The sequence below is a fragment of the Manis pentadactyla genome, chromosome 3 (genome assembly GCF_030020395.1).
Source record: "Manis pentadactyla isolate mManPen7 chromosome 3, mManPen7.hap1, whole genome shotgun sequence".
Lineage (NCBI taxonomy): Eukaryota > Metazoa > Chordata > Mammalia > Pholidota > Manidae > Manis > Manis pentadactyla.
In genome coordinates this window covers 215,491,963-215,507,020 of record NC_080021.1, presented here as the reverse complement: position 1 = coordinate 215,507,020, position 15,058 = coordinate 215,491,963, and the positions used below count along the sequence as shown (strand labels likewise).

General features: G+C 58.3%; 1 protein-coding gene across 1 annotated transcript; it reads left to right on the top strand.

Moving 5' to 3' along the window:
* Positions 1-2,532: 2,532 nt before the first annotated feature.
* On the top strand, positions 2,533-8,697 carry C3H9orf50 (chromosome 3 C9orf50 homolog). Its single transcript, XM_057499417.1, is given in 9 exon segments — positions 2,533-2,538; positions 2,623-2,988; positions 3,508-3,602; positions 3,705-3,821; positions 4,690-4,699; positions 4,701-4,854; positions 6,633-6,654; positions 6,736-6,916; positions 8,458-8,697. Coding segments are annotated over 9 exon segments (1,191 nt in total).
* Positions 8,698-15,058: the final 6,361 nt, after the last annotated feature.

Here is a 15,058-nt window from a genome sequence, read left to right as displayed (position 1 = left end):
CAGACATCTGCGATTACGGAAGGATGACGTGGGTTTAAAAAGCCGACACGGACTAGGGCCTCCAGCGCATGCACCGGGACCCCTGAAGGCGGCAAGGCTGGATTTTTAGAAATGAACGTTCTTTGAGTTTTCCAGTGGGTAAGAAGTGGGGAAAAGCCTGTTTCTCAAATCCCACCCATTACAATTTGCATCTTAAAATAACATACAGATCAAGAAAAAAGAAATGCCCCTGGCAGTGCCAAGGGGTTGTCATCCTAAATAAGCAGAACAAATCCATAAAGTCTCCATTTTAAAAAGTTTGCCCTCTCCCCCCAACCTCCTCCCATATGTGAAAATTCTGGAATAGTCCCTGAAGCAGCCTGAATGGAAATATGAGTTTGCAGGTAGGTAGACCCTGTGAATCTCTTCAAGCCTCCGTCTATCTTCCGCCAGACAGATGGAATAATTACCTTCCAGCACTCTGAGGGTCAAATCTGTGGGCTATTGCTAGTCACGCCTTCAGCCCTCTGCTTGCAGTGGGCTTTCTGTAAAGAAGAACTGTGAGAACTACAATATTCATCATAAGTTCATGTCTCCTGATTTTAAATATATAGAGCCTTCCTCTGGGTGTGGCACATAGGAGGTGCTTAAAAGTTTTGCTCTAATGAATTGGAGCCGAAAAGCCCTGTTCAATTGGGTCCCCCAAATCTGTTCATGTAAATATTGTTTGGCATTCTCTGTAGAGTACTCCAGGTCAGACTTGGTTCCCCTGACCTGGGCCCTCTCCCAAGCTAAATTTTCCACATCTCTAAGGGAAGGGGATAAATTCTGGGCAACCTCCATTGCTGTAGTGTCTATAATCTTTTGGGGGCAGCTCTAGCCCAACTCTTTTAGAGGTGCCTAAATATCCACCCCTACCCCCTTTTTCCCCCCCTGTGAATGGAAGAAGACACTATACCTGGACTCCAAGGCCTTTCCAAGTCTGGCTAGCCCCCTCACCTTAAAGCCTCTTGCATCTCTGAATTCCCAATCCCTGCACATAGTAATTGCTCAATAAATGCTTGCCAGCGTCCAAGGGCTAGATGGAAATCATCTGGTTAGTCTGGTGCTCCTCATCCATTTCTTAAAAAGTCACATATGCTTAGAATAGATGTTAAAAGTTCTCATCTTGCTCACTCAGTATTTGAACTTCTCAAGGAGGTAACGCCCTTCCATCCCTGGTTGAGGAATATTTGCAGAAATGGTATACACTGACTGTGATGGCTCCTTCAGGCAGACGCCTTATAATTTGAATCACAAAGTCACTTTTTCATGTTCAAATTGTAAAGTTATACCATGCCAGGAAAACTACTAGTCCAAACTACCTTCTCCCAGACTTGCATTTCACAGTACAAGCTTTTCCCTGTCCCCTCCCAGTCAAGTCACAGATGGGGCACAACAGTCCATTGACTGTGGAGGCCTGAGAAAGGAGAGACACAGCAAACAAGCAGAGCATGGACACAGAACTGGGTCTCAGAATGGGTTCTCTTTGTTTTCAGGCCCACTACATTCTTACTGTCCAATCTTCCTGTGGAGGTTCTATTTCCAGAGACACTCAACCCAAAGAGGACCCACCTGGGCCTCCCAGACTCGGCAGGGATAGCCAAACCCTGGCTGCCCTGGTCAAGAGTCCCAATACCCTCTTGTGACTGCAGCCTTGGCATCCCGAGCTCAAAAGCCCCACGCTCTGTCCCTAGGCCTCAGTGCCCACTGCTCCAGGGCCTTGGGGCAGGGGTGTGTCACCCTGATGCAGCAAGGATGTGAGAGCCGAGGGACCAGGACTGGAAGATGGGCTCTCCCAAAGACCAGCCCACCTGTTAGGGGGCTCTAAACATTGGGGACCTGCTCTGGCCCCTGCAGAAGCCCCACTAGGGTGAGTATGACACTGGGGGCCAGCTCAGAGCTGACAACAATCTGGGAGTGGGGGATAGTGAGAAGGAAGCAGGCTCCAGCACCGCCGAGTCAAAAGCTTGGAAGCAGGTCTGGGGGCTCTGTCTCCCAAAGGGGATGTTTGTTAAAAATATGTCTTGGCCCCACCTGAGACGAATCAGAAGCTGGGGCATATGTATTTTCCAACAAGCTCCTCACCAAGGGGTTCTGAGGCCCCGGCGGGATTGGGCAACTGCTGGGCAGGTCTCGCCCTTCAAGCTGGTTCCAGGCTCCCTAATGCCCAGCAGAGCGCTGATTAACAGTAAGAACGCCCAAGACTTGAACGCTCTGTGTGCTAAGTGCTCTCTACCAGGCGGTGCCCGTTCATTCCCACACAGGAGCAGGTGCCCCGTCATCCCCATTCTACAGATGGGGTCACTGAGAGGAGCTCATTGGTTTGCCCAAGGTCACAGAGTTAATAACTAGTGCAGCTGAGACTAAATCCTAAATAATACTTTTAAAAGAATAACAATATTATTCTTCAATATAATAACAGCTAGTCTTTGTTGAGCACGGACAATGGGCCTGGCACTGCTCTAAGCTATTTGCATGGGCTCTCCCACTTAAACGCCACAGCAACTCAAAATGAAGGTGAGTGCCCTCACCGTCACCACATTTCAGGTGAGGAAACAGGCAACGCGAGCTCTAGCCTGAGGCCACTCACCGTCTGGCCAGCCAGTGGTGGTATCGCCAAGCGACACTGCCCCCGCTCTGGACAGTAGGGCCTGGCGCCCGGCCTACGCCCTCCCGGCCCCTCAACACGGCACCCCGCCCGCACCGGCAGGGGGATGCCCGGAGCTGAGCGCGGGGCCACACCGGCCCCGGCGTTGCCCCAACCCCGCGGCCCGGCAGGTGGCGCCCAAGAAGCTCCCTGGCCGCGGCGCCCGCCGAAGGACAGACCCTGCGCTGCCCAGGCCGCCTACGCCTGAGCTCGGAGCAGCCCCTGGAGCGAGGGGTTCATGGGGAGCGAGGGCCTAGGGGGGCGACGCCGAGTGGTGGTGGCAGGCTTCCAGCTGCGAGTTCTCGCACCCAAAGCCTGGGGTGGGCGTCAGGGGTCCCCCGCCGCGCCTGCCCGTCCTGCCCGCCGCGGCCTAGCGGGCGGCGCAGAACCCCACTGGCCTGAGGTCGCTGCCGCCGCCGGCGCACGAGCTCCTGGCCCCCGCGGCCCAGGCCTGGAAGATGGGAGGACGGCCGGAGGGACTCGTCCGGGGGCCCTATGACTCCTTGGGCGCCCTGCTAGGAGAGCTCCTGCCCAGCAGGTTTCGGCAGTTCCTTCGCCAGCTCGGGGCTGGGTGTGCAGTGCAGCCCCAGTCACCGAGGGAGGCCCTGTGGGGCCTCCCAGGGGGCGGGCGGGGCAGGGGCTCCCACCAAGTGCAGGATGATGCTAATGTTAGTTGTGTATGGCTGGCAGAGTCCTGGCAACCACGCTTTGAGGACCAGTCTGCCACTGCGCCTATTGTACAGATGAGGAAACTGAGGCCCAAGGCCATACAACCAGGAAGAGCCTAGTAATGACTGCGCCTCCTTGAGTGAAGGCTTGTAACTGTTCCCATCTCCTAGCTCCCAGGATCTTCAGCATTGCAACATCAAAGGCGTGTGTCAGAGCACTGCCAGCCTTCTCAGTGTCCCTGCTGCTCTGTCCTCCCAGACCTGCGGTAAGTGTCAGTGACCTGCTGCTGCGGATGGGGTTACCATCAATGCTCTGAAGTGGAGGGACCCTGATCACTTATGCTAGGTGTCGCTTATTTGTCTTCAAGGGGCCAGTCATTGAACTTCCAGAATAGTCTTAAGAAGATTTTGCTCCATCAGATGCCTGCCCTGGGGCCCCTGAGGAGAGATCACTCACAATTTACCACGGTCAAGAAGGCCAACCAGTGAGTTACGGGAGGATGGGGCTAGGGAAGTGGGGAGAAGGAGCATTTTCCCCTTCCTTTCTTGCCTCTGCCTTTCATCCATGAGTTTATCCACCTATCCATCTGTATGTCCGTCCATGAATCTGGTCTTCTGCCAAAGCATTCACAGTCTATTCATGAATCCACCACCCATGCACCCACCCATGCACCCATCCACTCGTTCACCATTACATAGATCTGTCCGTGAATCAGGTGTTCTCCCAACCCATTCGAGGATCATCCATCAACATCTACGAATCCGTCTACCCATTAATCAGGTCTTCTACCAACGTGTTCATAATTCATCCATGAATCCATTCATGTATTCCTTCTCCCACCCACCCATCCATTCTTGCACACATCTGTGAACCAGGCATTCTACCACCTACTCGTGGATCTCACCATCCATCCACCCACCCATGAATCAGGTCTCCTGTTGATCCGTCCATCCACCCATCCATCTAGCCAGTCATCCATCCATTCATGAACTCCTGGCACCCGAGTTCATATCCTCATTCTCTCAGCAGAAGTGCCTGACATAGAAACGTCCTGGCTCTGGAACCAAGATTCAGATCTTGGCTCCACCCCTTGCCAGCTGTGTGATCTCGGGCAAGTTGCAAAACATCTCTGTGCCTCAGCTTCCTCATCTGTAAAATGGGAATAAAAATCATGCTTCACAGGGTCGTGTGGGTTTGGTGGGCTGATGGCATGTTGCATGCTTGATCTGTTTCCCGGCAGGCAGGAAGAGCTCACACTGTGAGCTCTAGTTTGCTGGGTGTGTGTGGTCAGGGCAGAGTGGAGGCTGGGGGCTCAGGCCCTGGACCTCCCCTGCCCCTCTCACCTTTCTCAGCAGGCCCCAACGGAACACAGGCTCCCAAGCTCAAGGCTGTGCTCACCCACAACCCCTCAGCGGACAGCTCAGGGCACTGCAGGCGATGTTGCCCCTTCTGAGCGTGATTCGCTGATGAGACCCTCCGGGACACAGCCCTCTGCTACTGGGAGCACAGCTATGCTGGTACGCAGACAGGATGGGGAGCCCTGGGACTCTGGGAGAGCAGAAGCAATGGCCCATGGCTCTGGGTCCTGGGAGTAAGGGGCTGGCCTGCCAAGGCCAGGAGGCCACTCACCCTACAGAGGAGGCGCCCAAACCAGCCTCTGCAGAAGATGTCAGGGTGAATTTCACAGGCCAAATAGAGGGCCTGAGGTCCGGCAGAGGTGTCCCCAAGTAGGTGGCTCCAGGGAGCCGCTGCAGTGGTGGCCCAGGAAACAATGGCCTAGGCCTGGCCTCCAGTGAAGGACTTCTGGGTGCCAAGGGGTTCCCACATGTGGTGATCTGCCCACCTTGGAACCAGCACCCACAGCCTCCTGACCCCACATCTGACCCCCTGCATGGCTTACAGGGGCTGGAGAAGGTGGGAAGGCACAGGAAGCACCTTCTTCCCATATCCATGTGGGCAGCCCTCAAGGGCCTGGCTAAGGAGGTGCCTAGAAAGGTCCAGAGGATCAAACCTTCTCTTTCCTGGGGGAGGCTGGCACTGAAGTTCTGGCAAAGAGGCGAGGAACCACCAGGCCCGGGTGCCAGGGCAGAAGTTTGCTCTGGGCTCTTTGGGGATGGAGGCGATAGTTTTGGATAGTTTCCAGTATGTTCTGAAGTGGGTGTCAGAGGGCAGGCAGAAAGGTCACCTGTCCTTGCTCTGGCATAATCTTATCAAACCCCCCTCTCTCCATCTGCCTGGCCTCTTCTCTGCTTAGGATCCTGCAGCCCAGGGCTTGCTTCTATTTATTAAACACCAACTGTGGCAGTTTCAGGGAATAGCTGCCCCAAAGCCTAGCTGTGAGTAAAGCCCTAAAAATCCAGGACCTTCACAAATTCAGGAGGGAGCCTATCCAACCCCCAGGGCATAGAAAGTTGGAGACAGAGGATGTCATTTTACCCAGCTTCTGGTGGTCGATGGGGAAGCCACAGCCGAGAGCAGGTGATGCAGCAGCCAAGAAGAGAAGCTAGAGTGCCCCCAGGCCACCTCTGGGCACCCAGGGAAGGGAGATGCTCTGGAGAAACAGTTCCAAGCCAATGGCAGTTGGTGGCATCAGAGATGCTTCCTCGCCAACCAGTGGCCACAGGGGCAGTGGTCACGCCCCAGGGCAGCGGAGTGGGGCTCAGCCAACTGTGTCCCACCCCTTTCCATCCTGAGGCTGCCACTGGGGAGTTTGGGGTCCCTGACAAGCAAAGGGGCAGCTGCTGGACAGGAAAGACTCCAAGCCCGAGATAGCCCTCCATCCCCCTAGATTCTCAGCATTAAGCATTACTGTCCGATTTCCGTAGTGGGGTGACTGGCTTTCCCACTGTGAGAAAGGGGTCCTTATCGGTCTGCAGCCGGAGTGGGTGTGTGGGGAGAGCACAGCTTGGGTAATAAAGGCAGAAACTGTCACGCAAGATAGTTTTAAAACCCAAGCTTTCTCTGGAGGCAGCCAGAAGGCGCTGGGGAGCCTTGGGTTGCCATGGAGACAGGCAGAGGGAGGAGGGGAGAGGGGGGCACTGGTGGCCCCTCCTGGGTAGGCATCTCACCCGAGCCCCTACTCCTCCAGTCCAGCAGAGCATCACTGAGAGCGGGACAGCCACCCGGCCGGCAGCCTCGGATCGGGAGTTCAGGAGCACCAGCAGATGGCTGGGGAGTTCCCAGGGGCAAGGAGGCCGCAGCCGGCTCTTGGCTGGGACTGCCCCGGCCGGTGAGGCTCCAGGGAAGGGGACAGAATACAAGCTCATTGCCTGGGTTCCCTCTCTTCACCCCACAGGCCTCCCTGTCCAGCAGTCTGGGTAGGCCTTAAGGGCCTTGCCTGCCATGGGTGGACCTGGGGCTCAGGGCCCATGCAGCTCATGGGCTCCTGCCCTCCTCAGGCTCACCCAGGAGTCACAGGGCCACATCACTGACAACACTGCCATGAATAGCGGCCTGCCCTTTATCCCCAGGGCCACCACCCAGAGGCAGCAGGGGGACCTCAGAACCTTCCTGGACACCCACAGCATCCTAGAGCAGCTCAGCAGATCACTGTGCTCCTCGAGCCAGAAGCTGGCCACCGTACAGCACCCCTCCCCGGGAGTCGGGGTGGCTGGGGCACAGGCTGAAGCCACCCTACTTGCTCAGCTACCATGAGGGCTTGCAGTGGCCAGGCCCTGTGCCCTTTGCCCTGCCTCCTTGAGGCACAGCAGCCAAGGGGCAGGCTCTTCAGCTGGGCTGCCTGGGTTCAGATCCCAGCTCCACACCTGCAAGCTGTCTTCTTGCATTTGTTTCCTCATCTGTAAAATGTGGCTGACCATAGTGCCTGCCCCCTAGGGCATGGTGTAGAATCCCCCCTGGGCCCAGGGAGCCCCATCTCCTGCCCCGAGGCCCCTGCAGTGCCCAGCAGGGCTTCCTTCTTACTCTGCATACGGTCCTGACGCAAGGCAGCCCTAAGGGGTACCTGCTCCCCCTGCCTCCTGCAGTGCGGGCTCAGAAGTGCATGGCCGCTGGAGCCCAAGCCCAGGCATGGACACGGATGGGGTGGGGGAGCGGGGAGAGGCCTTCCTTGCCCCACAAATAAATGCACATCCCAGGTGGCTGGGACCTGCTGTCAGGTCTCACCCTACAAGCCTTTCCAGGTGCTGGGTGCTGGTCCCCAGGGGTCCTGGACCAGGGGAGGGAGGGGGCAGACTCACAGCGGGGATGAGGCTGAAGGGTAGGTGCAAGGCACCCCCGAGGGTCAGGGCGTGTCCCAAATGGACCCCTCTGCTGGAAGGTGGGAGACCCTGCCACACCCCTGAAATCTGGGACCAAACCGCTGTTGACCTAGAGCAGCCCATACCTCTGTCCCCAGCCTCCGTCTTGGGAGCCAAAGGCTAGGTGCTGGCCTCCCACCATGGGTGGGGGGGGGGTGTCCAGACTCAGGCCAAGAGGAAAGAGCCCTGTGTGCGCACTGGCCAGGCCAGGTGCCCCCCACCTGCTCCCTGAGGACGGGCATCTGTTGGCCGGAGGCCAGAGGTCTCTCCTAGTTGGAAGGGCCAGGAGTTTCTGGGAGCACTGCACTGACCCAGCAGCGTTTCCCCACGTGCCTGTCAGCCAGGTTTGGCCCTGCCACCCCGGGGTCCCAGCCGCTGGGCGAGTTGGAGGCCCCTCCTCTCTCTCCTTGAAGCCGGCTTGGGCCCCAACCCCCGCGTCCCCAGGATCCGGGTCTTCACCGCCACCCCCTGGCCAGTGAGGAAAGAGCCACGGAATCCACACCCAGGTAGGCACCTTGCCGAAGCGGAAAGGATGGGGTTTCGGTTGGGGGCGCTGCGAGGGAATCTCAGGGCCAGGAAAGGTTGTGCTTCGGGGAGACCTGCTTTGAAGGGGTGCCCTGGCTCCAGGAGCAAGGCCACGCCTACTGCGGGAGCTGAGATGGGGGCGGGGCTACCGCTCGCCTTCCCCGGGGACTGGACTGGAATTTTCTATCTCTGGGGTGACCTGTCCCCTCCATCCCCTTCTGGACTTCCACGCCATCTCCCTGTATTTCTGTACCTGGAGAGACTGCGGGTCTCCGAGGGGACTTGATCCTGCCGCTCCTCCTCCCGGTGACCTCGCTCAGCCCAGCGCGGCTCTCCCAGCCTCAGTTTCCCCCAGGATCGCGGCGGGCCCCTGCCCCGCCGCCGGCTGCCGCCCCGCGCCGCGCCCACGAGGGGGCAGTGTTGGCCTGGCTTTGGCGCCGCCCGGCGCGGCCGAAACTTCCCAGCCGCTCGCTCCGGGGTCGAAACTTTTCCCCTCGCGCCGCGCTCGCCCTGCGGCCCTCCTCTCCGCGCCCCGCTGTGCGGCCGGACCCCGCGCCCAGCCCCCGGCTAACCCTCTAGCTGTTGGTGCTACACCAAAACCTGCTAAGTTGGCTACAGCACGGTCCGCAGCGAGCACTGGATAGCGAGTCCCGCGTGGAGCGCGCAGGTGCGGGGGGCCGCCGATGGGTCCTCCACGGCGTGGGGGGCCCCCAGGCAGCACTCTGCCGGCGGGCGGCGCGGGTCGCGAGGGGCATCGGTGGGGACCTGCCCACAGTGGGTGGGGAGGTGGCCTCCGGGGGTCCCGCCAGCCCGGCTTCCCGCTCCAGGCCCGGGCACACGTGTGGACCCCCTTCATCCCAGCGTGCGCCTCTCTCTGCCCTCTCCCGGGGTTCCCCCCCCACCTCGCCTCTCTGCCTCTTCCCCTCCTCGGCAAACATGGATTCTGTGTCAAGAGGACCTTGAGCTTCGGCTGTGAGCCTCGTTTCCCGCCACCCACGGCACAAACACGTAGAGACGCAGGCACACCCGGGGACAGGCCCACCGGGATGGACCGCACTCGGGCGCGCGCGCACACACACACACACACACACACACACCCCAAACCCACCACACAGAAACACCAGACACACACACACAGCACACCGCAGAAATGACACCCCCACCCCCACAGAGATGCACACTGCACAGACGCTCTACAGACACACAGAGATACACCCCGCGGAGACGTGCCCCCAAACAACACACACACTTAAAAGGCACACATCACAGACGCATACACTGCACATACATACCCAGAAACACCATATGCTCCAGCCAGCACATGTATAGACCCTCCCTCAGGGTCTCCCAGCTACCCCGGCCCCACACCCTGGGGTCCCCCCAGGTCTGTCTGCTGCTACCATACCCCCCTCCCCGCCAGCTGCAGGCAGAGCTTTCTTGAGGGTGGGAGGGAGGGCGGGCTGCAGTGTGGGCTGGACTCCTTTCCAGCTGTGCTCAGGCGCCCAGTGTCTCACTCCTCCTGGTGGAGACCCCGGGTCCCCTCTCCAGGGGTCCCACAGGGCCCTTTTCTCTGGTATGTTTCCACTTGGGCTGGCGGGCAGCCAGCCTCTCCTGGGCTTCAGGCAGCAGCATGTCTGCAAGGCCAGGAAGTGGCCGTGGCTGGAGCTGGTGCTGCAGCTCCTCCGCATAACTCAGAGCCACCCAAGCCCTTGAGGGGCATAGCGGGTGTGCCTCCAACTCGCCCCAGCACTTCAAGTTCCTGTCTGCCCACTTCACTCTGAGTGACCACATGACCCATCCTGTTCTACCCCCTCACTCACACGCTGTGGGGCGGTGGGAGCTGGGTCTGGTGGTGGGCGCAGCGTGGGAGGGATGGCTCCCGGCCTGGGGCAGAGGGATGGGCCTGGAGAGGCAGGAATCTCTCTGCTTCTCTCTCCGGCACATCCCCCACCTCATCCAGCCTCCTCACCCCTGAGAGGGTATCCCCTTGGCCCTGTTTGCAGATAAGGAAACTGAGGCCCAGAGAGGTTAGGGAGTCTTGCCCAGACGGTGCCAGCCATGGGAGCTGGAGCTGGGACGAGATCCGCATGAGTCCTACACCAGCGCCCAGCCTTCAGCCACACACACAGGCGTTTGCTCATAAGCTATTCTTAGTATAACCGATCGTAGCTGGGGAAACAGAGGCCCAGAGAGATTAAACTCTTTCTCAAGGTCACAGAAGTTATGACATGTTGAAGTCAGGATTCAAATTCAGCAGAAGAAGCACCAACATACAGCCACCTAGCAGGAGCCTGTGTCTGCTGCCGGAAGCAGGGCTGGCAGCTCCCTCTCCCCAGGGTGAGAGGGGTGGGCGGGGGGCCCCTTCCTGCCCTGGGATCTTCCTCCAGCACAGAGGGCACCTTGGAAGCAGGGAGAACCAGGGCAAGGTCAACGAGAGAGATTTATTCAGAAAAGATGGAATTTGGGGAGGATGTGGAGACAGGTGTGCAGAACGACAGGAAGCCTCCGGGTCTCCTTGGACGGCAGGCTGGACCCACGGGCACTGGGAGAGATGGTGCCGACCCCCAGCAGGCGCCTGGTTGGAGAGGAGTTCCCAGTCTGGGGAGAAAGGTGGGACAACCGATGCAGGGACCCGAGCTGCCCATGTGCCCACCCGCTTTCATTCTGCCGGCAGCTCTCTGACACCTGCTGTTTGCCCCACGCACACGGGGACCCGGGCACACAGTGGCTGCCAGAACAACCAGCCCTGCCTTCAAGAGGCTGCAGCCTGGTGAGGGATATGGACCCAAGCGGCAATTCCAGGACACAGTGACAAGTGCTGTACGGGAGGCCTAGGGCTTCAGGAGCATAAAGGGAGGACCCGACCCACCGAGCAGGGCTGCGGGCGGACACCTGGGCCTCTCGAGGGCAGTGAGGCGGAGGCTGGTCAGGCACGGACAGAGGAACGGGGAACACCAGGTGCCAGGGTCTTTGCAGCACGGCTGGCAGCACAAGTCCAAGCATGGTAGGCAAGGGGGCCTGGAGGGGGAAAGGCCGGTGTTCCCATAGCTAAGACACACACATGCACACACGTGCACACGCACGCACGCCCTATCCCCAGCCACCTGGGCTGCCCACTGCTCGCTCCAGGCCCTCAGCTTTGGTCTGCCATTTACCTAGCTCCCACCTGCCATGTTCTTCCTCTCCCTGACATTCTACCTCTTGGGCCCTGTTGTCATTCCCTCCCAAACATACCCCAAGTGACAAGTGGTCTGCCCTTCCCAGGGGCTCCTGCCAAAGGTCATCAAACTCTTCCATTGAAGCTGCCACCTCCAGGAAACTCCACAAGCCTCAACATCCCCCTATAAACAGCCTCAAGAAAGTGGGGACACTGGTGATGTTCACTGTGCCAGTGGGGCCCCCTGGAGCCAATTTTGGGTGCTGGGCAGAGACCAAGCCAGAGGCAGGGACTGGACCGACCGCGCGAAGCTCTGGGGCCCTCCTGTGCGGTGGCCCTGAGACCCCGGGAGCAGCAGCCAGGGGCTATTCACCTGCTGCCTTCCGCCACTGGGCCTTGGGGACCCCTAGTGACTCGCCTGCCAGGGTTTCCCCAGTTTGCTGTCTGCACCTGGCAGCCCTGGGGACAGTGAAGACATCCTCAAGCTCCCAGGAAGCTCCTGGATGGGCTCGAGGCAGGCTTCCAGCTGTCCTGGGTGCAGAGCCCAGCAACCCCCAAAAGAACCTTCCTACGGAAACCTGCTGGCCTGGGAACTCTCCAGGCATCTTGAGGCCCCAGGACGCGGTCCCCACGGGAAGATGCCTCCCCAGGCTGGCTCATGAGTAACTTCTAACAGTGAACTGCCATTCTGGAATGTTCACTAGGGCGGGCAGGAATCCACACGAGACCTGGACCTTGCCTTCCTGGAGCTTACGGCCCGGCTGGGAATCACAGAAGAATATGACACTGTTGAGCCAGTAGCACATGCAGACACGGTCTAGGGACAGCCATGCTTAGCGCTTGCCTATCCATGAAGGGGGGCACAAGTCTGATGTAACATTGCCCCTAGCCCCATATTACAGATGAAGAAACGGGGCACAAAGAGGTCAAGTCGCTTTCCCAGAGACACAGAACTGAGCTCCAGTCAGTGGTTAAGTGTTGTGATGGGGGAGCACCGGCAGGCAGAGAGGGGAGCACAGGGCAGGTGCCCTTCTGAGGCTGGGGTTTCCTCCTCCAGGGACCTGGCTCACGTTTCCTCCAGGTGAGAGGGCAGGGGAGCCAGTGTGTACACGCTGGTCGCTGGCAGACCCTTTCCCTTCACCCACCTACAGAACGCATTAATTGAGCATCTCCTGTGTACCAGGCTCTGTGTGGGCCCTGTGAATATGGCAGTGTTCCTGCCTCAGGGGGCTCATGTCTTGGTGAGGGAGATACATGTGGGGCTGGCATCCCAGGTGTGTGACACCAGCCCGAGAAGTGCCCTGCACTGGGTTTAATGCTCTGCCATCCTGAGATTCTCCATTTTGAACACAGGGCCCTGCATTTTCATTTTGCCCTGAGCCCTTGCAAATTGTGTGGCCGGTCCTGGACACAGACATTAAACTGTGGCAAATGCTAGTCCAGGACCCCATGAAGGGCTGACAGGAGGGTTCTCAGAGGCAGCAACAGATTGGCCCACGCTGGTTGGAGGCTTGGGGGGAGCTCCAGCTGGCCGCGCAGAGAGGCGGGCAGGCAGAGTGAGTCTGGGAGATGAGCTGATCCTGGGAGGTGGCAGCCAAGAGAGGCTTTGTCCTGATCCCATATCCCTGTCATGTGTCCCTGGATGCCTCAGGGCAGCTCCCTGGGTCAACATCAGGCCAGAGGTCAGGATCAGCAAAGCTCCGGAAAGACTTAAAAAGACCCCCGCCGCTCAGCAGCAACTAGCTAATGCACGCTCTGCGGCTGGCAGGTAGGCACAGGCCCAAACCCCAGAGAGGAGAGCCACTCCCAGCCACCCCCACCCAGCCCCGTAACCCACTAAGTAACCCCATTTCCTGGGCATCTTTATTCTGTAGACATACAAACAAGTGTGTACATGTGTGTATTTCTATATTGTAATGTCGATTTTGCATACATTATCGTACTCACCTTGCTGCATTTAGTGTTCTCACTTCATAGGCTACCTGGGAGATCACCGAAGGCTCGTTCAAGGTCATTTAATCATATAGATGGAGGAACTGGGGCCCGGAGTGTCACACAGCGTGTGTGGGTGTTCTCACCCACGCACATGCCCTGGCCTTGCACAGTGTGGTCCTTGGTCTCTCGTGCTCGCCATGCACCCAGGCCACCCCCACGGTCCCTCCCCTGTCCTAATTGCAGGACTACCATGGAAAAAGCCAAAGTTCTCTTCTGTGAAGGGAGGATTGTGTGATTCTCACTTCTACGAGGCTCAGAGAGGTGCAGCTACTGTCCTGGGGTCACGCAGTCCCACCAAGATCAGATGCCTTGAAGCCACACTGCCTCCCAGGAGCAAATTTATAGTCCCAGGGGGATCCTGTGCCTCACCATAAACTCACAACTTCCCCAAAGCCAGATGGAGAAGCCCCCGGCCCCACGTCCACAGGCAAGAACTGAGTGACGGACCCTTCTAGCCTGACAGAGCCGCCAGAACGGGGCTGGCAGGAGTCTCAGCATGGCTGGGAGGGCGGAGCTGGGCCAGGTGGCCTCCTGGGGGGCAGGACAGGTGTGGGTGCTGGACCCTGAGGCCCCAGCCCTGAGGCCTATGCCTGTCACTGGGAAGGGCTGGCATCAGCTGGTTGAATGTGCCTGGGCTGAGATTCAGCATTTGGGTTTGGAAGCATTATTTTTATTGTGTTTTGTTTATTCAAAGCTTGCCTTTGAAATCTGTTTTGCTGCCTCTCCATCCCAGAGCAAGAAGCCTTAAAAATGATTCCCCTTGAGTTGGGGGTCTCCTGTTCCCAAGCACACATGCCCCCACCTCATGTGTGGGTGTCTGTGGCGGGTCTGCAGGACAGCCCAACACCCCCCTGCCCTGGCCAAGCTGGGGCAGACAACAAGTAGGCCCCCAAAGTTGTGTGAGGATGGAGCCACCAAACACTGGGGGTGCCACAATGCTGGTACCAGGAGGCTTGACTTTTGGGGGGTAATGGGACCTTGTGGTGAAGCCTAAGGATTTTCTCTGTTCAGAGAAACCTACCTACATACAACGCTTTGCAGTTAATTCCAGGAGCTTCTAGGACCTGGGGCCCATCCACAGACCACCCCCTCCAGTTTAGACCACTATTCCTCCTTTCCAAAGGAATCCCACAGTCAGCTTTTTCAGAATAACAATAATAATCGAGGTAGCTAAAATCCAGCACTTACTCTATTTCAAGGGCTGCACTGTGGGGTTTCTCAGATTCATTCATTTATTCCTAATAATTGAGGCACAGAGAGGTTGGGTCACTCACCTAAGGTCACACAGCCCCTAAACCAGATCTAAGCCCAGCCAATCTGGTCCAGTCTGCACTCTTGACCTAACACATGTGCATGAACACACACAGACAGACAGATAGACAGACAGACAGACAGACAGACACACACACACACACACACACACACACACACACACACACACACACACACACACACTCATGGTGCCTAGCCTCTGAGTAAACCTGTGGATTAGGCCCAGAGAGAGGCCAGGGTGGAGAGCCCCAGGTCAAGTGTCCAGGTTTGGAGTCTGGCCATTCGGGGTGACTAGGATCTGGTCCTTTGTGGGGGTCAGAAGAGCCCCGCCTGGAGATTCCCCTGGCCCAGGGTCAGAGCAGGGCCCCCCCCACTGTTGGAGAGGCAGACAGCGAGGGTCCCTTTGCAGTGGCTGTCACACAGCACAGCAAGATGCCTACTTCCCCTCCTCCCCACTTCCCCATTCTCTCTTTCCCCTACACCCTGATTTCCTTCTCCCACCCTTTTACCCCTCCT